At 43.7% G+C, this 25103-nt stretch overlaps 1 protein-coding gene and 1 non-coding gene across 4 annotated transcripts in view; one reads left to right on the plus strand and one right to left on the minus strand.

The window, feature by feature from the left end:
• The window catches only part of MICU1 (mitochondrial calcium uptake 1), a 261029-nt gene that overhangs the window by 229843 nt on the left and 6083 nt on the right, over positions 1 to 25103 (plus strand). For all 3 annotated transcript variants that reach the window (XM_028826501.2, XM_015147414.3, XM_077946639.1), the window contains one exon: positions 21423 to 21512. In XM_028826501.2, coding sequence (XP_028682334.1) covers positions 21423 to 21512 — 90 coding nt within the window. The remainder of the gene's footprint in view (positions 1 to 21422; positions 21513 to 25103) is intronic.
• Positions 3623 to 3728, minus strand: LOC114670175 (U6 spliceosomal RNA). Its single transcript, XR_003719660.1, has one exon. It is a non-coding gene; the product is annotated as a U6 spliceosomal RNA (small nuclear RNA).

Here is a 25103-nt window from a genome sequence, read left to right on the forward strand (position 1 = left end):
GGACTAAGATGTAGACATATCTTTTTGGGGGCCACCACTTAACCCACTAGAGCAACCAAGAATTAAAAATTACCCATATGAGGCTGGGCCCCTGTAATCCCAGCACTTTGGGAGGCCAAGGCAGGTGGATCACTTGAAGTCTGGAGTTCAAAACCAGCCTGGCCAACATGGTGAAACCCTGTCTTTCCTAAAAATAGAAAACTTAGCCAGGTGTCATAGCACATACCTGTAGTCCCAGCTACTCAGGAGGCTGGGGCAGGAGAATCACTGGAACTCAGGAGGCAGAGGTTGCAGTGAGCTGAGATCACACTACTGCACTCCAGTCTAGGTGACAGAGCAAGACTCTTTCTCAAAAAAAAAAAATCACCCATATGTAATCTACAAAAATAAAAGCAAACAAAAAATGTGAATTTAACTGTGACAATACCAACCACTATAATCCTAGCACTTTGGGAGGCCAAGGCAGGAGGATCCCCTGAGACCAGGAGCTCAAGACCAGCGTGGTCAACAGTGAGACCCCATCTCTGTTTTTTAAAATAAACAATAAATGTAAAAAAGAAAAAGAAAATGTATCTATCTGTTTAACAGCCTAATTTTTTTTTCTTTTAGAAACCTAACTATCTGGCCGGGGGTGGTGGCTCATGGCTGTAATCCCAGCACCTTGGGAGGCTGAGGCGGGTGAATCACAAGGTCAGGAATTCAAGACCATCCTGGCTAATTCGGTGAAACCCCATGTCTACTAAAAATACAAAAAATTAGCCGGGTGTGGTGGCAGGTGCTTGTAGTCCCAGCTACTTGGGAGGCTGAGGCGGGAGAATGGCATGAACTTGGGAGGCAGAGCTTGCAGTGAGCCGAGATTGCGCCACTGCACTCCAGCCTGGGCGACAGAGTGAGACTCCGTCTCAAAAAATAAAAATAAAAAAGAAAGAAACCTAACTATCATCTTTACCTGAGTAACGTCAGTTGATCTTTCAAGGGGAAGATTCAAGTGTTACTTCCTCAGAGAGGCCTTACCTGACTACTCAGTATAAATTATAAACAACTATATTGCCTACAGCTTTTTTTTTTTTTGTCATATGTCTGTCTACAACTTTTACAATTTAAAAAAAAAAAAAGGAGTTAACCTAAAACCTTCTGCATTTCACTATTGTAATCAGTTCTTAACTGCACATAATTGGGCATGAGCTTGAATTTCCACAAATACGGCTAGTCATATGGGGCAGAGACTACTGACTACAACATTTGGTACATAGATGAGACGTCCTCAGTGAATGTTTTTTGGGATTTTTTTTTTTTTTTTTTTTTTGAGACGGAGTCTCGTTGTGTCACCCAGGCTGGAGTACAGGGGCGTGATCTCAGCTCACTGCAATCTCCACTTCCTGGGTTTAAGCGATTTTCCCACCTCAGCCTACTGAGTAGCTGGGATTACAGGTGCCCGCCACCACACCCGGCTGATTTTTGTATTTTTAGTAGAGACGGGGTTTCATCATGTTAGCCAGGCTGGTCTCAAACTCCTGACCTCTGGTGATCCACCTGCCTCGGCCTCCCAAAGTGCTAGGATTACAGGTGTGAGCCACCATGCCCAGCCAATAGATGTTTATTAATTGAATTATTCTTCAAATATTCAGGAGCTCAAAAAAATAGGCACTATCGACTGGGCACTTTGGCTCACACCTGTAATCCCAGCACTTTGGGAGGCCAAGGTGGGCAGATCTTGAAGTCAGGAGATTGAGACCATCCTGGCCAACATGGTGAAACCCTGTCTCTACTAAAAATACAAAAATTATCTGGAAGTGGTGGCAGGTGCCTGTAGTCCCAGCTACTCGGGAGGCTGAGGCGGGAGAATCGCTTGAACCAGGGAGTCGGAGATTGCAGTGAGCCGAGATCGTGCCACTGCACTCCAGCCTGGTGACAGAGCAAGACTCCATCTCAAAACAAACAACAAAAAAATAGGTACTTTCCTTGATTCCTTACTCTCACTCACACATTTATTTCTTCAATAAATCCTTGACTTTACCTCCAAAACATACCCTGCATCCGCATCCTTTCCTCCCTCTCTCCTACCACAGCCCTCGCCTCTTTACTGGCTGTGGCTTACACAGGGCTGCCTATGCCATGGGCCTTGTATACTCTCTGAGTTCATAAAATATCATTTTCTTCCCAGTTCACTCCACTCCACATTGATCTTTTTACATTCCAACTACACTAAACTCACTTAAGGCCTTAGCTATTGGAGTTAGTTAAGGCCTTTGTAGTGGTTCTTTCTACCTCAAGTGCCCTTGCCTGGGATCTCCATGTATTTATTTAGCTCCTTGTAACTCAGGTCTGATATAAATCATTTCCTCGGGAAGACCTTTTCATTCTAAAGTAGTTCCATCATCCTGTATCATATTATCTTTTTTTTATATGGCATTTATCACTCCCTGATATTGTCTCAGGTTTATGTGTTTGCTTATTATCTGTTGCACGTTACTAGAACGCTTATTTGTCTTGCTCATGGATGTATTCCATGTGCCTAGAACAACACCTGGGATAGAGGAGAAACTCAATTATATGATCAACAAATGAATGAGTGAATGAACATACTGATATATCTGAACAAGGCATAAACCTCTACCCTTCTACCCTTCCCAGCAACCCAGCGAACAAACTCCTCATGTTCTGTAACCCCCATCCTTGGACTTGACATATGCTTAACCTTCTTCCGTGTTGTAATTTTTAACTGTTCATGTGTTGAGGTGCGCACAGAAGACTAGCATGCGCTCGGCTAGCCTTTCCAAGTCCTTCCATGCTCCCAGATGTCCCTGTCTCTTACAGGCTCTCCTTGGGCTCTGCCCAGGCCTTTGCTTTTAAACCTCCTTTCTCCTGACCTGGACTAGTGATTTTTTCCATTGGTTTGAGTTCTACATGAATTACAGGCCTCTCCTCCTTGCTCCACAGAACCAAGGAATTTTACTGCTGAGATGAATCTTAGAAAAGAGGAAGAAATGTATAGTGGTTAAGAGCAGAGGCTCTGAAGTCAGACTGCCTGGATTTGAATGTCTCCATCATTTACTAGCTGGGTAGCTTTGAGCAGTTTCTGAACTTAATTTCTGTGTTTATTTTATTTTTATATATTTTTTTATTTTTTTGAGACAGGGTCTTGCTCTGTCACCCAGACTGGAGTGCAGTGGTACGATCTTGGCTCACCGCAACCTCCACTTTCCAGGGTCAAGAGATTCTCCTGCCTCAGCCTCCTGAGTAGCTGGGATTACAGGCACATGCCACCACACCTGGCTAATTTTTGTATTTTTAATAGAGATGGGGTTTCACTATGTTGGCCAGGCTGGTCTTGAACTCCTGACCTCAAATGATCACCCACCTCAGCCTCCCAAAGTGCTGAGATTACAGGCGTGAGCCACCGTGCCAGGCCCTCTGTGTTTTTTTAAATATAGATAAAAATAGTTATCCCTTGGTATCCTCAGGGGTTTGGCTCCAGGACCGCCCACCCCCCCACACACACACACAGTTACAAAATCTTTGGGTGCTGAAGTCCCATATATGAAATGGTGGCATAGTATTTTTGTATATAACCTATACATATCTTTCCACATACTTTGTTTCTTTATTTTTAAATCATCATCAAAATATGGAACACTTCACGAATTTATGTGTCGTCCTTGCACAAGGGCCACGCTAATCTTCTCCAGATCATTCCGGTTTGAGTATATGTGCTGCCGGATGAGCGCTAGATGCGGGTGACCCTTGAACAGCACGGGATTAGCTGTTTTCACCCCACACAGTTGAAAATCCTAGGATAACTTTGGACTCCCCAAAAACTTAACTACTAATAGCCCACTGTTGACCAAAAGCATTACTGATACCATATAGTCAATTAACACATAAACTAGCATCTATATATTTTTTATGAATTCACTACATACCTTTTTCCTAATTTTTTTTTTTTTTGGTACTTCTATGTTGTGTGGTCCATCTATGAGGTTTTCCAAATTGTCATAAGTCTCCAAAAAGTTTTCCAATGTAATTTATTGAAAAAAAAATCTGCTTGTAAGTGGACCTATGCAGTTCAAGCCTGTGTTGTTCCAGGGTCAACTGTACTTTAAATTATCTCAAGATTACGTATAATACCCAATACTATGTAAATGCTATGTAAATAGTTGTTATGCTGTATTTTTTAATTTGTAATAGTTTATTGCTGCATTGTTACTTTCTACTGGTTTTATTTTCTTAAATTTTATTTTATTCATTTGTTTTTTTTTTTTTTTTGAGATGGAGTTTCGCTCTGTTGACCAGGCTGGGCTGGAGTACAGTGGCGTGATCTCGACTCACTGCGACCTCCGCCTCCCAGATTCAAGCGATCCTCCTGCCTCAGCCTCCCAAGTAGCTGAGATTTCAGGTGCCCACCACCATGCCCAACTAATTTTTGTATTTTTAGTAGAGACAGGGTTTCGCCACGTTGGCCAGGCTGGTCTTGAACTCCTGGCCTCAGGTGATCCACCTGCCTTGGCCTCCCAAAGTGCTGGGATTACAGGCGTGGCCACTGCACCCAACATTTTCTTAAATATTTTTGATCTGCAGTTGGTTGAATCCATGGCTATGGAACCTACACATATGAAGGACCAACTGGACCCACCTCATAGGGTTGTGAGATTAAATCTACATAAAACACTTACATTTGTGGCTGTCATGTGGTGAACGATTAGTCAATGTCAGCTGCTTCTGTTATGAAGTTGATAATTTAAACAAAATTTAGTGTGGCTCAAGTATTTATTCAGCCAAAAGCAATAGGTACTGTGCTGGGCACCGGGTTCCACCCTCAAGAAGCTCAGAGTCTAACAGGGGAGAAAGGTAAGTGTAGAAGCAGTTCCAGTTGGGTATGATAAGTGCTGATTAGAGTAAGAGGATCTAGGAGCTTAAAAGTGGGGGCCCTAATTCATACCAGTGGTTGGGAAAGAGTGAGGCCAGAGTAGAGACAGCAGTACTTTTTGTCGGGCTTCTGCTGTGAGTCTCAGCTGTCTTTATTTTTTCCCAAAAGGTTAGACACCTTCAGAAATTGGAACCTTCTAGGCCATGGCACTGTCTCTTCCTTGGCTATTTTAGAGGTTACAAACCAGTCTTTAGGCATAATTTAGCACAGAATTTCCCAAACAGCACTGTGAAGAACACTGTATACTGCAATATGATGATGGTTCTGTGGATTTTAAAAAAAAAAAAAAGGTATTCCATGGTTGAAATAAGTTTGGAAAATGCCAGAATTATATAGAATTTCTTCCTGCAGCACTCCTCCTGCCAACTTTTTAATATGTGAATGTGCATTATTAATCTCCAGAAGAGGGATATAGTTCCCAAATTTGATTTACCCCAGACTATCTTTTAATAACTTACAGAGTTAATGTTCCTTGGAATAATTTGAAAGATCCAGGCAGGTGGCCACTGCAGATTTACCATATTAGAATGTAGTCCAGTTCCTCCAGAGTAAAAAATGTCATATTTCTTTTTTTTCTTTTTTCTTTTTTTTTTTTCATTTTTGTTTGCCCTTCCTACCATTTGAAAAAAAAAATCAAATTTAATTGAGGCTGTTTCTTTAGTTCTGCATGACCCATGTGAGAATAACAACCATCAGAAAATAATGAAGTGTTTTCAATGAGTTCTGACCATTTGAAGAAAGAACCTTTCTCCATGAAATACTGCATGTCTCCACTATCAGGCATCTCTTTGTTTAGCACTTAAGAAGAAATGGTTCTATAGCTCATTTGTACACACACTGGGCATAAAATTAGATCTATGACCTCTCAGTGGCTGGCTGATTGATTTAAGTGGTCTGCTGAAGAAGGTAATGGAAAATTGAACATGACTCCTTTCCCAATGGCTTCCTATGATGAAAACGTTAGAAATTATTTGAGCTGGAGCTCTAGAGTGAGCTTCGGCCTGTATGACTCAGAATATTCCAATTTCTGCCAGGAGAATAAAAGGTTTCTAGGTACAATAAAGCTCCACTGTAAAGCACCTCAGGATAGTACAGATGCAGTAAACCTGTGGGTTCAGTTACGTCCTCAGTGTACTTTGAACTATAAAATCAGAAAATAATCACACAAATACAGTCCCTGGTCTTTACTATTCATGCCCCTGCACAATTCTGCTTAGACTGAAAATCATAATTTATGGCATAGTTGGCCTTGATTCTTTGTAGTTATTCTATATGTGCAGTTTACCTTATTATCTGACGAGTCAAGAGAATAAATAATAAAATCTATGGCATAACTCCCACAGGAGCTTTCTGCAACCCCAAGTATTTTTTCTGAAGTTTTAGTCACATCATCAAGTGGTCTCAGTTTCTTTTGTCTCTGGAGGGACAAGGATGGCAGAGATGACCTCTGAGAACCTTTGTGGCTTTCAAATTCTTTGAGTCTAATAATTGGAATGAGTAAGGGAGCCTCAAGTATTTTGTCATTTAGGCTCTGACTGGATTGTTGGGGAAGTCAGAAATTACTGATGGAGTCAGCAATTTCTAGCACACGACAAATTCTTATATTCTGAACAGCTGTCTTTGACAGCCAAGCTGCTACCCTCTCCTGAACTTTAACAGTCCGGTAGTGCTGTCCTATCGAGGACTGTGAGGCCATCACACATCTGGAGCACTAATAGCAACTCTCATTTCATAGCAGTTTCTCTGTGCCAGGCACAACGCTTAGTGCTTTATGCCTGTTATCGCTTTTAATCTTTAAAACCTGAATTATCCTCATTCATCTTCATTTTATGGATGAGGAAAATACCAAATGAAACCACTTGATCGTGGTTACCCAGCTAAGAGGTGGAAGAGCCAGGATTCAACCTCAGTTCTCTCTAATTCCACGTCTGTGTTCTTTCCACACCATCATGTTGCCTCTCAGGATACTCCACAATTCTGTTAGAGTCTGAAAATCTTTGCTGAAGCACAATCCAAGGGGCACTGTGGCTTTACCATTTCAAACCATGCTTCACAGCAGCACTCGGAAGATAAGACTCTGGGCTATTTTTTCCCAGTTGCTTTTGGCTAAGAGTTGACCATTCTTAGGGTGAGAATAAAGTCCTTTTGATAAACTATGATGTTTTGGAGATAGTGCCTTTCTCTTGAATATGAAATGTGACCTTTTTTTCCCCCTACAGTTGTCATAGGAACGCCTTAGTAGACACATTCATGATCTTTACCTTTGGAACCATATTACTTTTCACTGAGGAAACCAATACACAAAAGCCTAAAGTCACTTAAATAAAGTCATGTAGCGGGAAAGTTGATTTCCCTTTAAAGGATACCACAGACCAGAAAAAGGCATGTATGCTAAGCTGCGCTTTTCTCAACATCAAAATACGGGATATAGATACACCTTCTAATGACCAAGGTGTTCCTCACCACCTCCACTCATTGATATACCAGTGCTCTGTTGCACTTTTAGACACTCTTCTAACATCTAGCATTTATTGAGAGTTAACTATATGCAAGAAATTGTGCTGAACATACATTTTGGTTTTAAGTTCAAACCTGAGTTTGAGTCCCTGCTATTCACTAGTTTTGTGACCTTGAACAAATTCCTTAAGTTCTCAAAGCCTTGGTTTCCAGATCTGTAGAATGCTGATAGTAGAATACTTGTTTCAGGGTTATCATGAAAATAAAAAGATAATACTATATTAATATACTAGGTTGACATTAAAATTATACCAAACTGCCTGTTCTGGTTTTCAGCCCATAGGTGCTGGCTTGCTTCTGCCTGTTTATCTTATTAGGGGGCTGGAAACAACCTATACCAACATGGCAACATCATAAAAAGGTTTTTTTTTGTTTGTTTTAAATCACCCTTAAAAAAAAAAAAAGCACCAGCCGGGCACAGTAACTCAAGCCTGTAATCCTAGCACTTTGGGAGGCCGAGACAGGCGGATCACAAAGTCAGGAGATCGAGACCATCCTGGTTAACACGGTGAAACCCCGTCTCTACTAAAAAATACAAAAAACTAGCCGGGCGAGGTGGCGGGCGCCTGTAGTCCCAGCTACTCGGGAGGCTGAGGCAGGAGAATGGCGTAAACCCGGGAGGCAGAGCTTGCAGTGAGCTGAGATCCGGGCCACTGCACTCCAGCCTGGGCAACAGAGCGAGACTCTGTCTCAAAAAAAAAAAAAAAAAAAAAAGCACTAGATAAGGCTTACTCTTTGTTTTCTGAGAAAGTGCAATCTACTGCTTTTTTAAGTCACTTTTGACATTTTTATTAGCTTAGAAGTTCTAAGTTGTTTATACTTATTAATGAGGATTGAAGCTTCTATCTTCTCCTAAGTTTCATCATTCATCCAAAAATTATTGGTATCTCTGCCTTCAGAAGCCTTTATTAAGTGAGTTCTCTGTTCCTAGGAATATCTAACCCCTATTGATATGTCTGGTATCTTCAGCATTGAAGTCAGATTCATTAGACTGTAAAGTCCCAAAGACTTGAACCATGTTTTCTACATCTTTGTGTCCTATTCAGAGCCTAGAACAATTCTTCATATAAACAGATGTTCGTTTATGTTATGTAAATGAATTAATTCTGTACCTTTCCAGGTCCTGCAAAGGATGACGAAATACTCTAGTAAGAGCATAGAGTGAAGGGAAGAGTGTTAGGACTGTAGCACCTTCCCATGTCATTAATTTCCTTTGACTCCTTGAGCAGGTCACTTCTCTGACCCTCAGATTGGAGTTCTGAGTATCTCTAAGGGTTCATGCAGATTTGAAATTGTATGATTATAACTAAACCAGCTTTTTACTGAATGAAGTAATGTTTCAAGTGACATGTCATAGCCTAAAATTATATTCAAATCTATGGCCTCACAGAGACTGTTAACCCAACTTGTCTATGTGAAATCTTTGTGAAAGTGAACTGACTTATAATTGTCAGGTACATTTGAAGTAAGTGCAAGACTTGAATTCCCAAAAGAAGTGTGGCAGTTTTAATTTATTTCCTTGTTAGGAAATGTACAACTTAATTAGACCTTGGCTAGTTTCCCTGTAAGATCTAATTTATGGAGTTTGGTATAGTAGGTAAAACAGAATGATGGTTCTGTAAAATGCACTGTATCAAAAAATGAGTGCAGGCTGGGCACAGTGGCACAACCCTGTAATCCCAGCACTTTGGAAGGCCAAAGCAGGTGGATCAGGAGGTCAGGAGTTTGAGAACAGCCTGGTCAACATGGTGAAACTCTGTCTCTACTAAAAAAAAAAATACAAAAATTAGCCAGTCATGGTGGCACCCACCTGTAATCCCAGCTACTTGGGAGGCTGAAACAGGAGAATTGCTTGAACCCAGGAGGCAGAGGTTGCAGTGAGCCAAGACTGTGCCACTGCACTCCAGCCTGGGCAACAGAGCGAGACTCTATCTCAGGGAAGAAAAAAAATGAATGAGTGCAGGCTGGGGGCAGTGGCACAACCCTGTAATCCCAGCACTTTGGGAGGCTGAGGAGTTCCAGACCAGGTTGGGACTCTGTCTCTACAAAAAATACTTTAAAATTAGTCAGGCATCGTGTCACACACCTCTAGTCCCAACTACTCAAGAGGCTGAGGCACGAGGATCAATTGAGTCCCGGAGGTTGAGGCTACAGTGAGCTATGATCACGCCACTGCACTCCAGCCTGGGTGACAGAATGAGAAGCTGTATCAAAAAAAAAAAAGGTGGCGGGGGATGAGGGATGAGTGCAGCTCTATATAAAGTAGCAGTTGAGGAACTTCAAAAAGACATTGCCTTGTCCGGGCACAGTGGCTCACACCTGTAATCCCAGCACTTTAGGAGGCTGAAGCAGGCAGATCACCTGAAGTCAGGAGTTCAAGACCAGCCTGGCCAACATGGGGAAACCCTCTCTGCTAAATATACAAAAATTAGCCTGGTGTGGTGGCAGGCACCTGTAATCCCAGCTACTCAGAAGGCTGAGGTGGGAGAATTGCTTGAACCCAGAGGCAGAGGTTGTAGTGAGCCAAGATCACGCAACTGTACTCCAGCCTGGGCGACAGAGCGAGACTCCGTCCCCCACCAAAAAAAAAAAAAAAAGACATTCCAAATCATAAATGCCTTCCGCACTGGCCAGTTTATGTGATTCAGAGTGTGAACACAGCATAGCTGGGTTCTCTGCTCAAGATCTTAACAAGGATGAAATCACAGTGTTGTCGGTGGGGGCTTCATTTTCATCCGGAGTTCAGGGTCCTCTTCAAAGTTCTTTCCTGCTGTTGGCAGAATTCAAGTCCTTTCAGTTGTAGGACCAAGGATTCCTTTTCCTTGCTGGCTATTGGCCAGTCATTGCTCTCAGCAGATGACTACAGCTCCTTGCCACCAGTCCCCTCACAGCATGGCAGCTCACTTCAGAACCAGCAACGGAATCTCTCGCCTTAGTCTGCTAAGATGGATTCTTACATAAGGTAGTTCTAGGACTGACTAGCCCTTCACCTTTCTCATATACAGTAACCTCATCACAGGATTATCGTAGTCACAGGTTCTGCCCACTTGAGGAGAGGGGATTACACAGGATATGTGGACCAGAAGGTGGGAATACTGGGCAGGGGGCACCTCAGAATTCTGCTCAGCACACCAGCCATCATTATAGAAACCTACACCTTTGGTGTTCTTTTTTTTTTTTTTTTTTTTTTTTTTTTGAGACGGAGTCTCGCTCTGTCACCCAGGCTGGAGTGCAGTGGCCGGATCTCAGCTCACTGCAAGCTCCGCCTCCCGGGTTCACGCCATTCTCCTGCCTCAGCCTCCCGAGTAGCTGGGACTATAGGCGCCCGCCACCTCGCCCGGCTAGTTTTTTTTTTTGTATTTTTTTTTTTTTTAGTAGAGACAGGGTTTCACCGTATTTTTTTTTTTTTTTTTTTGAGACGGAGTCTCGCTCTGCCGCCCAGGCTGGAGTGCAGTGGCCGGATCTCAGCTCACTGCAAGCTCCGCCTCCCGGGTTCACGCCATTCTCCTGCCTCAGCCTCCCCAGTAGCTGGGACTACAGGCGCCCGCCACCTCGCCCGGCTAGTTTTTTGTATTTCTTAGTAGAGACGGGGTTTCACCGTGTCAGCCAGGATGGTCTCGATCTCCTGACCTCGTGATCCGCCCGCCTCGGCCTCCCAAAGTGCTGGGATTACAGGCTTGAGCCACCGCGCCCGGCCTCCTTTGGTGTTCTTATTCGAGAGCTTCTGAAGATAGGGACATTTTAACTGATTTAAATTTTAGGGCTGGAAGATAACTTAGAAATCATTTTGTTTAAACCCTTACTTTATTTTTTGGTTTTTTGTTTGGTTGGTTGGTTTTTTTGAGACAGAGTCTTGCTCTGTCGCCCAGGCTAGAGTGTGTGGCGTAATCTCAGCTCACTACAACCTCCGCCTCCTGGGTTCTAGCGATTCTTCTGTCTCAGCCTCCCAGGTAGCTGGGATTACAGGCACGTGCTATCACGCCCAGCTAGTTTTTATATTTTTAGTAGAGACAGGGTTTTACCATGTTGGCCAGGCTGGTCTTGAACTCCTGACTTCGGGTGATCTGCCCAGCTCGGCCTCCCAAAGTGTTGGGATTACAGACGTGCCCAGCCTACTTTATTGTTTTTAACATTCATGAAGGGAAATGACATGCTGAAATCACAGACCAGAAGTTCAGGTTCAGCAACTTCCACACCAGGGTTCTCATTAGTACCCTAGCACCTACTGCTGCTAGAAGGACCTAGAGAATTACATCAAGGACTCAATGCTTTTATGTGATGGCAGAAAGTTGGGCAAATTCACAGCAAGAATGTAGGGGAGAGCATCCCCCAGACAGCAAAGACATGGCAGGAAGGCAAGAGTGTCACAAAGACATGTAAGGAAGAGATTCCAACAGGAAAAAAGCTCCTATTTTATAAATTCTTTTAAAATTTGTGGGAGGCAAGCTCTTGCACTTCATTTCATCATTACATTTGATAAAAACATTTATATGTGAAGAGGAGTGTTGGCCAGGATTCCATTCATTTAAGACAGAGTCATCAATTTTTAAAGTAAAATTATTCATGATGTAGGCAAGGAAGCTCAAATTCTGAAATAAATGTTTGCTTTATGAGGCATTTTCTCTGCAGAGACCTGGTTTATTTTCCCAAATTTAAAGTCACTTAGCAATTCTAAAGATTGATTCTGGCTTATGATCACTTTGAATATATTGTGATTTAGTAAAATTAGGTAAGTGCCCTAAGGAGGAGGAGAGCTGCTTTGGGGATTCATGATTACCATCACAAAGAGAAGAGATGGGGGTAGGATAAACTGTTAAAGCATCCACATAAATAGATAAGGAAAGACAAAATCAGCCAACATTACATCCCACTGAGAAAAAGATCAGAAAAAGAATGGTTACTAGAATTACATCAATATTGGGAAAGTATAGAGAGGAATATTTATTATAAGCATTGCTTCTTTGGGGGTTTACTACCTTAAGAGGTTTACTACCTTGAGAAGCCCTGGGAAGGTTTAATAAGCCCATTGGCTCATAGCCTGTAATCCCAGAATTTTGGGAGGCCAAGGTGGGTGGTTCGCTTGAGCCCAGGCGTTCAAGACCAGCCTGGGCAACATGGTGAAACCCCATCTCTACAAAAAATACAAAAATTAGCCAGGCATGGTGGTGCGAGCCTGTAGTCCTAGCTACTTTGGAGGCTGAAGAGGGAGGATCATTTGAGCCCAGGATGTTGAGGCTGCAATGAGCCGTGCCCTCACTACTGCACTCCAGCCTGAGCAACAGACCAAGACCCTGTCTTAATTAAAACAAAAAAAATTTTAAAATTTTTTAAAAATGCAAAAACTAGCCAGGTGTGGTATAATCCACACTTGTAGTCCCAGTTACCAGGGAGGCTGAGGCAGGAGGATCAGGAGCCCAGGAGGCAGAAGTTGCAGTGAACCATGATCTTGCCACAGCACTCTAGCCTGAGCAACAGAACCAAGGCCCTGTCTCAAAAAAACAAACAAAAAAGACACTGGTAAAGGTGACTATTTAGTCTTTAATTTCAACAAACCGAATTTAAATATATCAGTTGCTCTCAGTTTAGCCATCAGAGACTCAGACTCTGTTGTAGCTGACCCCCATAGAGCACCAAGGAAATAATTTCTTAAAGAGAAGGGGAAAAGGTACCCTCTTCTCAAGACTGAGATAAGAGTAAATAAGGAACTGGTTAAATAAATAAGTAAATTATGATCCATCCTGTCAGTGGAATACTATGCAGCTGTTGAATGCAGCTGCTCATGTCCACCTGGAATTATTTCTAAGATATGTTGTTAGAGTAAAGCAAAACAGTATTTAGTACACCACCATTTTGTGGGAAAAGGGAAGAAGCAAAGAGTAAATGTTTGATTTTATGTGGACAGAATATTTCTGGGGAAACTGGTGATATTGATTGTCTCTGAACGACTGGGTGACTGGGGTATAAGGCTGGGGGAGAGACTTCACCCCTTTTGTACCATTCAGATTTTGAAGCAGATTAATATATTAGCTAATCAAAAACATCTTTTGTTTGTTTTTTGAGACAGAGTCTTGATCTGTCGACTCACTGCAGACTTGAACTCCTGGGCTCAGGTAATCCTCCCGCCTCAGTTGCCCAAGTAGCTAGGATTGCGGGAGCACACCACCATGCCCAACTAATGTTTTTTAAAATTTTTCGTAGCAATGGGGTCTTCCTCTATTGCCCAGGCTGGTCTCAAATTCTTGGCCTCCCAAACCACTAGGATTATAAGCGTGAGCCACCGCACCTGTCCTAAGTAAAAACAACTTTTTAAAATAAAGCTAAGAGAATGAATATTTAAACAGTGTGAAAGGGAAAAGCAAGTTAATATTGGACAGAGTCTTGCTCTGTTGCCCAGGCTGGAGTGCAGTGGCGCCATCTCAGCTCACTGCAACCTCTGCCTCCTGGGCTCAAGTGAATCTCTTGCCTCAGCCTCCTGAGTAGCTGGGATTACAGGCGTGTGCCACCAGGCCTGGCTAATTTTGTATTTTTAGTAGAGATGTGGTTTCGCCATGTTGGCCAGTCTGGTCTCGAACTCCTGCGCTCAAGTAATCTGCCTGCCTTGGCCTTCCAAAGTGCTGGGATTACAGGCATGAGCCACCACGCTTGGCCTGTTTTAAAGGCTTTCTTTCAAGGAGACTTCACTAGTCCTCTGTAAGATTTATTCTAATGTACTTGCCCTGCACCTTCTGTTCTAACTCTCTAATGAGGCCTTAGCACTCCTTCCTGCTTTTAATACTGTGTTCAAACAGAAACTCCCACCCCACATCACCCACTACCATACATGTGCAGTTTGTCTCTTTTCCCCTTTAGAATTCAGATACAGGCCGGGCATGGTGGCTCACGCCTGTAATCCCAGCACTTTGGGAGGTCGAGGTGGGCAGATCACCTGAGGTCAGGAGTTTGAGACCAGCCTGGCCAACATGACGAAACCCTCTCTCTACTGAAAAAAACAAAAAATTAGCCAGGCGTGGTGGCGGGCCCCTGTAATCCCAGCTACTAGGGAGACTGAGGCAGGAGAATCACTTAAACCCGGGAGGCAAGGTTGCAATGAGCTGAGATTGCACCACTGCACTCCAGCCTGGGCAACAGAGCGAGACTCCGTCTCAAAAAAAAAAAAAAAAAAAAAAAGAATTCAGATCCAAAATGTAACTCCTACCAAATACACACTATTCCATTATATCCCATATGTGTGTATTAATATATCTGATATCTCTTCTACGTGTTTCTTCATCTTAATGTGTGTGTGTATGTGTGTGTATAGGTGGATATATACACAGTCTTCTCCACTAAACTGTGATTGTCCCATGGGTGTGTCAGCTGAAATCATTGACTACCTAATGGTGCTTGCAGAAATGCTAGCCCTTTGTGGACAAGATGTGATGGGGATTTTTAATAAACCCAGACACAATACTAGACAATGGCAATAAATGTTACTGCCAAGTCAGTTTGTACCAAATTAAGCATGTAAGCCCATTGAAGCCATCATCTGGGAGGATGCTCTGAGGCTCAGAAAACAGATCTTCTCTGTGGTGTGTCCTGGAAGTTAGGAGCTAGGACTAGCAGCATCACGACAGTCAGGCAGCCTGAGTACACAGGGGGTCAAAGGGCATAGGGCCTAAGAACACCGTGTAGAACAAGGAATTGTTATAATTTCCGTTACTCGTAGACTGCATTGCTCTTGGCTCCTTAAATTGTTAGTTCTCCTAAATGTTGTCCTTTCCCCTCCCCTCACCCCAGAACTAGGTTAAAATGTGTGTTTGCATTAACAAAAGATCATGGAAGAAGATACAAAAGACAGGACACATGCTCTTCAAGGAAATATCCTCCCCCTTGTTCCACCCAAAGCCATCTAGGGATGGACTTAAGAAAACAAGACGGCCGGGTGCGGTGGCTCAAGCCTGTAATCCCAGCACTTTGGGAGGCCGAGACAGGTGGATCACGAGGTCAGGAGATCGAGACCATCCTGGCTAACATGGTGAAACCCTGTCTCTACTAAAAAATACAAAAAACTAGCCGGGCGAGGTGGCGGGCGCCTGTAGTCCCAGCTACTTGGGAGGCTGAGGCAAGAGAATGGCATGAACCCGGGAGGCGGAGCTTGCAGTGAGCCAAGATTGAGCCACTGCACTGCAGCCTGGGCAACAGAGCGAGACTCCATCTCAAAAAAAAAAAAAAGAAAACAAGACATCTCTGTCAGCATTTCCAGGGCTGAAGCAGAACCATCTCCCCTCACTTAACCTTGGCCATCACCAGCCAGTTTTTTTTTTCTCCACTGCAGTCCGGTAAGGCAGGAATAGTACATGGCCACACAGCTTAGAGACTGTCAGCCCAACTTGTCTCACCGCCTTTCCAAATACCTTTGCATTAGGAAGAGGCGTGTAGCTCCTAACTGGGTCATGCTGCCTGAAGCTGTATCTGTGCATCAGAGGCGGCTGTGGAGAAAAACTCCCAGGGCCACGTTTGTTACATGTGCTTTTCATTGGATTGCTGTTGAATACACTTTTTAAGTTGTCCCTAAAATTGTCGGTATGAGTTCCTAGGGAATACTCAGTGTCTTCCACTGTAGGGGGTAGTCAGATCCACGGCCAACCTATAATTAATGCTGGCGCCTCACAACTCCCAGTTACTCAATTATTCATCCCTCACCAAAAGGACTTGAGTATTTCTCAGGTGACTTTTATTTAATCTAAACCCTTTCTCCTTAGGATGACAGATTCATGGAGGAATTGATATTGTCCATATATGGAAGGGATCATGTAGACCCAGTGTGTATAGAGAAAGAGCATCAGCCAAAATTCGAGACCCAGCTCTGTTACCATCTAGCATTGTGACCCTGGGCAAATTATTTCACTTCACATTTCCTCTGAGGTATCTTCCAGTTCTAAGATTCTCTGGTTCCATGTGGACCTTTGGGCTCACATCACTCCAGAGCTCTTCTGTTTAACTATTGTGGTGAATAGATTTATGTATGTAGTTTCTCATGTTATGTCACACAAACTCAGGGTTTCTTTCTACTGTTGAAATGGCTAGTCATGAATCATGCCAGAGAGTAAATTGGGGACCTGACACAACTCAGATTCTGCCTGGACTTTGCAAAAAGCCAGATGGTGCCAGATTTTTGAGTACCAGTTGAGCCCACTTCTACAAATTCTCTCCCATCCCAATCTAATAGGAATCACCCAATCGCGCTTAAACCCATTGTTCAGGCAGCTGAGCCAGATTTGTACAAAAATACATGGTATTTAGAAAGCTAGGCCTTCACTGGGGTGCCTTCATGCTCCCTGTAGCCATCTTTCAGATCGGGAACTGGAATCCCAGCCATCAATCAGTTAGCGTCATCAAATAGGGAGGCCAGAATTCCAGTACCAATAACTGGTCTGCATAGAAAAGTCAAGACGTGGGAGGAAAACTTGTTCTGCTTGCTGTGGTTTATGGCTTTGGATTCAGAGATATTGGAAGCAAATATGAATGAACCAACTCTCAGGACCAGCTGTCAAGCACTTGGCTTGTAATCTGCTGTCATCCCACTCATCCCAGGGGCTCCTAGTTTGACAGCTCACCAGCTAGTTAAATGTTGGCTTCCTTCACGACTCTGATTCATACCCCAGGGGCCTATAATGAGGATCTTGTACCATGAAAGGGGACCCCAGCTAGGCTGTTTGCTGGCTAACATCCCAGTGGTTTGGGCTACAGTAATTTAGCAGCCCTAGTTCTTCTTCCTATGGTAGGAAGGACACCAGAGCCCTCTCCATGTGAGATGGAACATAATCTATAACTTTCTGTGAAGAGATGGCATCTCTAATGAGACATTCTTGCTGGAGGACTCCAGAAGTCCCTGTTCTACAGCCACTTAATACCAGTTTAATGAGCCTCTCACTAGAAATTGTCAAGAGCTCTCACTGACATCCTTGAGTATTATTTAATTAATGGTTTATTTACAGGAAAGGGCACCATCTTCATGGGGAGAAGATGAGTACTTGAAATATCAAGACAATTGCAGAAGGCTGTGCCCTGAGAGAATAGAAGAACTGGGAAAGAGAAAAGGAAGTTAGAAGCTTAAGGTTGATACGAAATGCAGAAAAAAGAATGGTTAACAGAAAGTGTTCATGTGTATCTAATACAGAACAGGTTCTGATCCCCTTCTCAGGACACATTTCTGTGGTGGCGAAGAGGAGAGCTGTAGGCAATCACAGTTTGATCGCTTCCAGTTCCTTCTGATCTCATTCTGTTTTCGCTGAGTAATCTTTTGAGGTTAATCTTCTGAGGTGAATGGAGTTTCCTTAGTAGCTTTCCTACTGAGAAGTATAATGACCAGCTGTCATCATTGTAGTTCTCTTAACAGTTACTATTCTCATTGCAAATTGGCCTGATTTCTGTTCCTTCTGTGGACAGTGTAGTTAGCAGGAATAAGTTCTTCCTGAGTCAAATCAAGTATCTAGATTTGTGAGGCTAAATTTCTAAACTCTAGAGCTCTACAGTCTTATAGATTTCCCAACACACATCTCATGAATATCCACCACAGTATCTTATACTTCAGTCTTTTAGTACCAAGGAATGTTAGTTTCTTCTTCACCCTAACTCAGATCCTCGGAGAAAAGATGGTATATTTCCACCCCATCGCCACCCTCAGATTCTAGATGACACCAATAAACTCTTCTTTGTGCTAGTAAGCTGCCTCAGCAGTTGTCTGGTACATCCCTCCACTTGAACATGAGAAAATTAAATCTAAAGAGATCAAGTGACTCCATCCGGGTCACATAGCACATTGGTGGTGGGGCCAGAACTGGAGCCCAGGTCCCGTTACTCCAAACGTTGTTTTCTAGCGCGTCACCTTGCTCCTCTGCATTGCTCCGGTATTTGCATCTGCTGATGTTGGGGGCACTGTGGTGATATATTAATTAATTCTTGCATTGCTATAAAGAACTACCTAAGACTGGGTAATTTATAAAGAAAAGAGGCTTAATTGGCTCACAGTTCCACAGGCTGTACAGGAAGCATGGCTGAGGAGGCCTCAGGAAACTTATAATCCTGGTGGAAAGTGAAGAGGAAGGAGGCACGTCTCACATGGCCAGAGCAGGAGGAAGAGAGACAGGTGGGAGGTGCCACACACTTAAACAACGAGATCTCATGAGAACTCGCTCACTATCATGAGAACAGCAAGGGGGAAATCTGCCCCAATGATCCAGTCACCTCCCACCAGGCCCCTCCTCCAACACTGGGGATTACCATTTGTTTTTGGTTTTTTGGGGTTTGTTTTGTTTTGTTTTTGTTTTTGTTTTGTTTTTATGAGACCGAGTCTTGCTCTGTAACGGAGGCTGGAGAGCAGTGGCACAATCTTGGCTCACTGCAACCTCCGCCTCCCAGGTTCAAGCAATTCTCCTGCCTCAGCCTCCTGAGTAGCTCGGACTATAGGGGCGCACCACCATGCACAGCTAATTTTTGTATTTATTTTAGTAGAGGCAGGGTTTCACCATGTTGGCCAGGCTGGTCTCAAACTCCTGACCTCAGGTGATCCACCTGCCTCAGCCTCCCAAAGTGCTGGGATTACAGGTGTGAGCCACCACGCCTGGCCTGGGAATTACAATTTGACATAAGATTTGGGTGGGGACACAAATCTAAACCATATCAGGTGTTGAATATGTGGAGGTTATAGAGGCAAAGTGAAAGATCAAATGTGAATAAAAATGACAAGATGGGCTGATAACAGGAACTGAAATCATAGGAATGCAATAAACAAGGCACTCTGGTTCTAGTTTAAGTTCACCTGGCTTCTGGATGAATCTAATGTGATGATTATAGAGAGCTCTTCATTACCAGCATAAATGGAAATTAATCCTTTTCTTTCCCTCCTTTTACCTCACTTAAGAATGTGTCCAGATGCAATAACATGATTTATAGGTGTAGCTAGACCAGGTTTGAGGATAAATAAGAGAGAAGGTGGTGGAAATTGCCTGGTCCTTCCTGTCTTGTCTTTCATGAGAACCCAATTCTAACATAATTGCTAGTGTTTGACAGTAAATGTCAGGGAAAGAGAAAACGGCAAGAAAAAAGTGATTTTTTGCTGAGGTCTAAAAATGTATATATTTTTAAAGAAAGATAGGCATCCTGAACTATTGGCCAGGCACGCTGGGCGCAGTGGCTCACGCCTGTAATCCCAGCACTTTGAGAGGCCGAGGTGGGCAGATCACCTGAGGTCAGGAGTTCGAGACCACTCTGGCCAATATGGTGAAACTCCGTCTCTACTAAAAATATAAAAATTAGCCAGGCATGGTGGTGGGCACCAGTAGTCCCAGCTACTCAGGAGGCTGAAGCAGGAGAATCGCTTGAACCTGGAAGGCAGCAGTTGCAGTGAGCTGAGATCGCGCCACTGCACTCCAGTCTGGTGGACAGAGTAAGACTCTGTCTCAAAACAAAAAGAAAGATATGCATCCTGAACTATTAAGACAAGGGCCAGTGCATATCCCAATGGACTCAGTTGGAAGAAGTCTGGTGCAAAACCAGTAGGGAAGAGGGACAGAGCTGGGCAAGGAGGGCTCACTGTGCAGGCACTTAGCTGTCAATCAGCCACCGAGGCGTGAAGCCTTAGTGTACTCACACCACAGACAAGCCTCCTTGTTCTCACCCCCATTTATATATTTCTATAAATATATATATAAAATATATAAAAATATATATGGCATAAAATGTGCCATTATAACCATTTTTAAATATACAAGTCAGTGGAATTACATTAATTACATTCACAATGTTGTACAACCATCATCACTATTTTCAAAATGTTTCCATCACCCCAGACAGAAATTCTGTATACATAAAGCACTAACTCCCCACTCCCCTCAGCCCATGATAATCTCTAATCTATTTTCTGTCTATAAATTGAATATCAGGCACTTTTTATTTTTTGAGACAGTGTCTCTGTTGCACAGGCTGGAGTACAGTGGCGCCATCTCAGGTCACTGAAACCTCTGCCTCTTGGGCTCAAGCTATCCTCCCACTTCAGCCTCCCAAGTAGCTGGTGTGCGCCACCATGCTGGGCTAATTTTTTGCATTTTTGGTAGAGACAGGGTTTCGCCATGTTGCTCATGCTCGTCTCGAACTCTTGAGCTCGAGCAATCTGCTCCCCCCAGCCTCCCAAAGTGCTGGGATTATAAGGATGAACCACTGCAACCTCTGCCTCCTATGTTCATGTGATTCTCCTGCCTCGGCCTCCTGAGTAGTTGGGATTACAGGCGCCCACCACCATGCCCAGCTAATTTGTTGTATCTTTGGTAGAGACGGGGTTTCACCATGTTGGCCAGACTGGTCTCGAACTCTGATCTCAGGTGATCCACCTGCCTCAGCCTCCCAAAGTGCTGGGATTACAGGTGTGAGCCACTGCGCCTGGCCAGCCTAGGCATTCTTAATTAACTATATATACCTCCTAAAGTGTAGCAGCAGTAGAAAAGAACAGAACTTGAGGTGAAAAGGAGGGAGGTTATGGAGGTTATGAATAAAAACTCAATTATCATTTTCTTTTTTTTTTTTTTTTGAAACGGAGTCTCGCTCTCCCAGGCTGGAGAGCAGTGGCATGATCTCGGCTCACTGCAGCCTCCACCTCTCGGGTTCAAGCAATTCTCTGCCTCAGGCTCCCAAGTAGCTGGGACTACAGGCGCCTGCTACCATGCCCGGCTAATTGTTTGTATTTTTAGTAGAGACAGGGTTTCACCATCTTGGCCAGGCTGGTCTTGAGCTCCTGGCCTCAGGCGATCCACCCTCCTCGGCCTCCCAAAGTGCTGGAATTACAGGCGTGAGCCACTGTGGCCGGCCTAGCTTACCATTTTCTGAAATGTGACTTAAATGCAGTTGAAAACTTGTATTATGACTGAGTTGTTTTATCCCCTGAATCAGAGAAAGCAAAATGAAAGTCCCTCTGCTGTGCTAATGCTCCTCTTTCTTTTTTCAGTGACCATGCAGCAGGTGGCCAGGACAGTGGCTAAAGTGGAGCTCTCAGACCACGTGTGTGATGTGGTGTTTGCGCTCTTTGACTGTGATGGTGAGTGGGGCCCTCTGGAGTCGGGAGGGGAAACAGCCTAGCTGCCCTTAGAGGCCCCGTGTATAATGGAGCCTTGCAGACAGCATCAGTGTACCAGCCCATCCTCTTCAAGCTACCCACCTTTCCCACATCAGCAGCTCAGCCTGCGGCATGATGATACTGAGAAATCGAACCCCTGGCCCTGACTTCTGTTTTCCATTTCTTCTTCTTGTAATTCCAATATGCCTATAGGCCTAAATTAATTTATGACCATAAGCATCTTAAAAATGTCAGACTCAACTTGCTGCTTAGTAGATACAGAGCACTCAAGTATCTGAATGTCTTTAGAAAGAAGACAGCACTGATCTCTCCACCTCCCAGCACACATTCCAGCCAGTCGCATTCCATCTCCATAGCATTCCAGCTCTACACAGTGGTCTGTTGTGTCTGTGGCCACTCTGCTCTGTCGTGTAGCCCATTCAAGAGATCTGGTTCTGGTTTGACCTTGGCATTATTTTTTAGGTATGGTAGCTGATATACTAATAACAACAATAACAGTGGATGCTTACATTTTTTCAATGCTTACTATGAGCCAGAAAGTTAATCTGCTCATTTAATCTTCTGACCTAGGTATTGTTATTGACCACTTTTTACTGATGAGAAAGCTGAGACTCAGAGAGATTAAGTAAATTTCCTAAGATCACCAAGATAATAGTATTTGGGAGACTGAGGCAGGCAGATCACCTGAGGTCAGAAGTTCAAGACCAGCCTGGCCAACATGGTGAAACCCTGTCTCTCTTAAAAATACAAAAATTAGCCAGGCACAGTGGTGGAGGCTTGAGGCAAGAGAATCACTTGAACCCAGGAGGCAGCGGGGAGCAGAGACTGTGCCACAGCACTCCAGCCTGAGCGACAGAGCGAGACTGTATCTCAAAAAAAGTAAATAATAGTAGATGGCAAAACCAGGATTTAAACTAAAACTGTACTGCCCCCTGTGTTCTGTTTAATGTATTACCACCCTCTCTTACCCCACAGCCAGTATTTGTTGTTTGTCATCCTCCAGAAAGCTGGGCTAATGGAATTCAAGTGCCTCCTCAGAAGCTCCAGCCTATGGAGCTTCCCTTTCGGTCCCAGCATAATGAATCACTTCTGGGCTTTTTTATTCCTTAACTTGGTTCCCTGAGCTTTTTAAGGGTAGTTGCAAGTCGTTTTCACCTTCCTCCTCACATAGGACCTTGGATAGTACTTCTCACATAATAGGTGTTCATTAACTTGAATTATTTGTGTTATTAAGTTGAACTTGAGTTATTTAAATCTCTAGCCTTGGCCTGGCGTGGTGGCTCATACCTGTAATCCCAGCACTTTAAGAGGCTAAGGCAGGAAGATTGTTTGAGCCCGGGAGTTTGAGACCAGCCTGGGCAATATAGTGAGACCTCGTCTCTACAAAAAATTTTAAAAATTAGCCAGGCATGGTGGCACATGTGTGCCTGTAGTCCCAGCTACTCAGGAGGTTGAAGTGAGAAGATTGCTTGAAGCTGGGAGGTCAAGGCCGCAGTGAGCCATGAGCGCACCACTGCACTCCAGCCTGGGTGACAGAGTGAGACCCTGTCTCAAAAAATACAATTAAATAAAAAAAAAAAATATCCAGCCTGTACCCACAAAACCAAGGTTGAACTCAAAGGAAGCCCTAGGGCTAGGTTAAGGAGAGGGCCTCACTCTCACGTAGGGGTGGGTTTATTCTCTAGAGCTGCCCTGCCCACAGTATGATACCCCCAAGGCACATGTGGCTATTAGCTACATTAAAATTTTTTTTTTAATACCTTAAGTTTTAGGGTACATGTGCACAACATGCAGGTTTGTTACATATGTATACATGTGCCATGTTGGTGTGCTGCACCCATTAACTCATCATTTACATTAGGTATATCTCTCAATGCCATCCCTCCCCCTTCCCCGCTCCCTACAATAGGACCCGGTGTGTGATGTTCCCCTTCCTGTGTCCAAGTGATCTTATTGTTCAATTCCCACCTATGAGTGAGAACATGCGGTATTTGGTTTTCTGTTCTTGAAATAGTTTGCTGAGAATGATGGTTTCCAGCTGCATCCATGTCCCTACAAAGGCTACGTTTAAATTTAAACTAGCTAGTGGCTACTGTACTGAAATATAAAACATTTCCCACATCGCAGGGAGTTCTAATGCACAGCACTGCTGTAGACATATATTCACTTTCTCCAGATTTTTGTTTTCACTCCAATCACTTCTAGGTGGTTTAAAATTTTTCCAAATAAAATATATTTTTATTATTTTTATAATTTTTGAAGCCAATATCCAAGAGCTGGTCTGTGAAGTAAATATGGGAATAAATGCGACTAACTTCTCAAGTCCCCCCTTTTCCCTAGAAGTTCTGGGAAATGTTTGATTTTCTAGCTTTTTAGAAAGAGGCTCTGTCAATATCTACTTAAATCACCTTTGGAAAATTATTTAACATCCCTGAGTTTTATTAATCTAGAAAGAAAAAAGTATACTTAATTTAAAAGCCATTGTTACTTTTACCACTGCAAGATCTTAGGTCAAAATGCCAAAGGAAAGCCTGTAGAATGGCTCACAACTGTCATCCCAGCAACCTGGGAGGCTGAGATGGGAGGATCGCTTGAGGCCGGGAGTTCAAGACCAGCTTAGGCAACATAGCGAGATCCCATCTCTACAAAAAATAAGTTTAGCCAGGGTGTGGGAGTGTGTGCCTGTAGTTGTAGCTACTGGAAAGCTGAGGTGGGAGCATCACTTGAGCCCAGGAGTTTGCGACTGTAGTGAGGTATGATCCTAGCACTGCACTCCAGCTTGGGCAACAGAGCAAGACCTCATCTCAAAAAAATAAAATAAATAAACAAAATAAAGTGCCAGGGGATGGAGAATTCGATTTTCAAATAGACTTCTTCATCACAGATTTTAGAATTGAACTCACAAATCACGCATGCATGCCAGTAACATACAGTTATAGACCTGGTTCACAGTAACAAAATCCACTCATAGTGGTCATGTGGTCATCTCTGTCCTTATGGAAGCAGAAGGCAAACCCATAGTAGTTTGAGTGAAGTGACTTCATATTTTTTCATTTTCAAGCTGCTTCTTTTTTTTTTTTTTTTTTTTTTTCTGAGGCTCCCTCTTGTTGCCCAGGCTGAAGTGCAACAGCAACAGCACAGTCTTGGTTCACTGCAACCTCTGCCTCCTGGGGTCAAGTTCTTGTTGCCCAGGCTGGAGTGCAGTGGCACGATCTCGACTCACTGCAACCTCCGCCTCCCAGTTTCAAGCGACTCTCCTGCCTCAGCCTCTCGAGTAGCTGGGATTACAGGCACCCACCACCACACCCAGCTAACTTTTTTTGTATTTTTAGTAGAGACAGGGTTTTACCCTGTTGGCCAGGCTGGTCTTGAATTCCTGACCTCAGGTGATCCACCTGCCTCAGCCTCCAAAAGTGCTGGGATTACAGGCGTGAGCCACCGCACCCAGCCTCAAGCTTCTTTTTTTTTTTGAGGCGGAGTCTCGCTCTGTCGCCCAGGCTGGAGTGCAGTGGCCGGATCTCAGCTCACTGCAAGCTCCGCCTCCCGGGTTTA

Source organism: Macaca mulatta, chromosome 9 (genome assembly GCF_049350105.2).
Source record: "Macaca mulatta isolate MMU2019108-1 chromosome 9, T2T-MMU8v2.0, whole genome shotgun sequence".
Lineage (NCBI taxonomy): Eukaryota > Metazoa > Chordata > Mammalia > Primates > Cercopithecidae > Macaca > Macaca mulatta.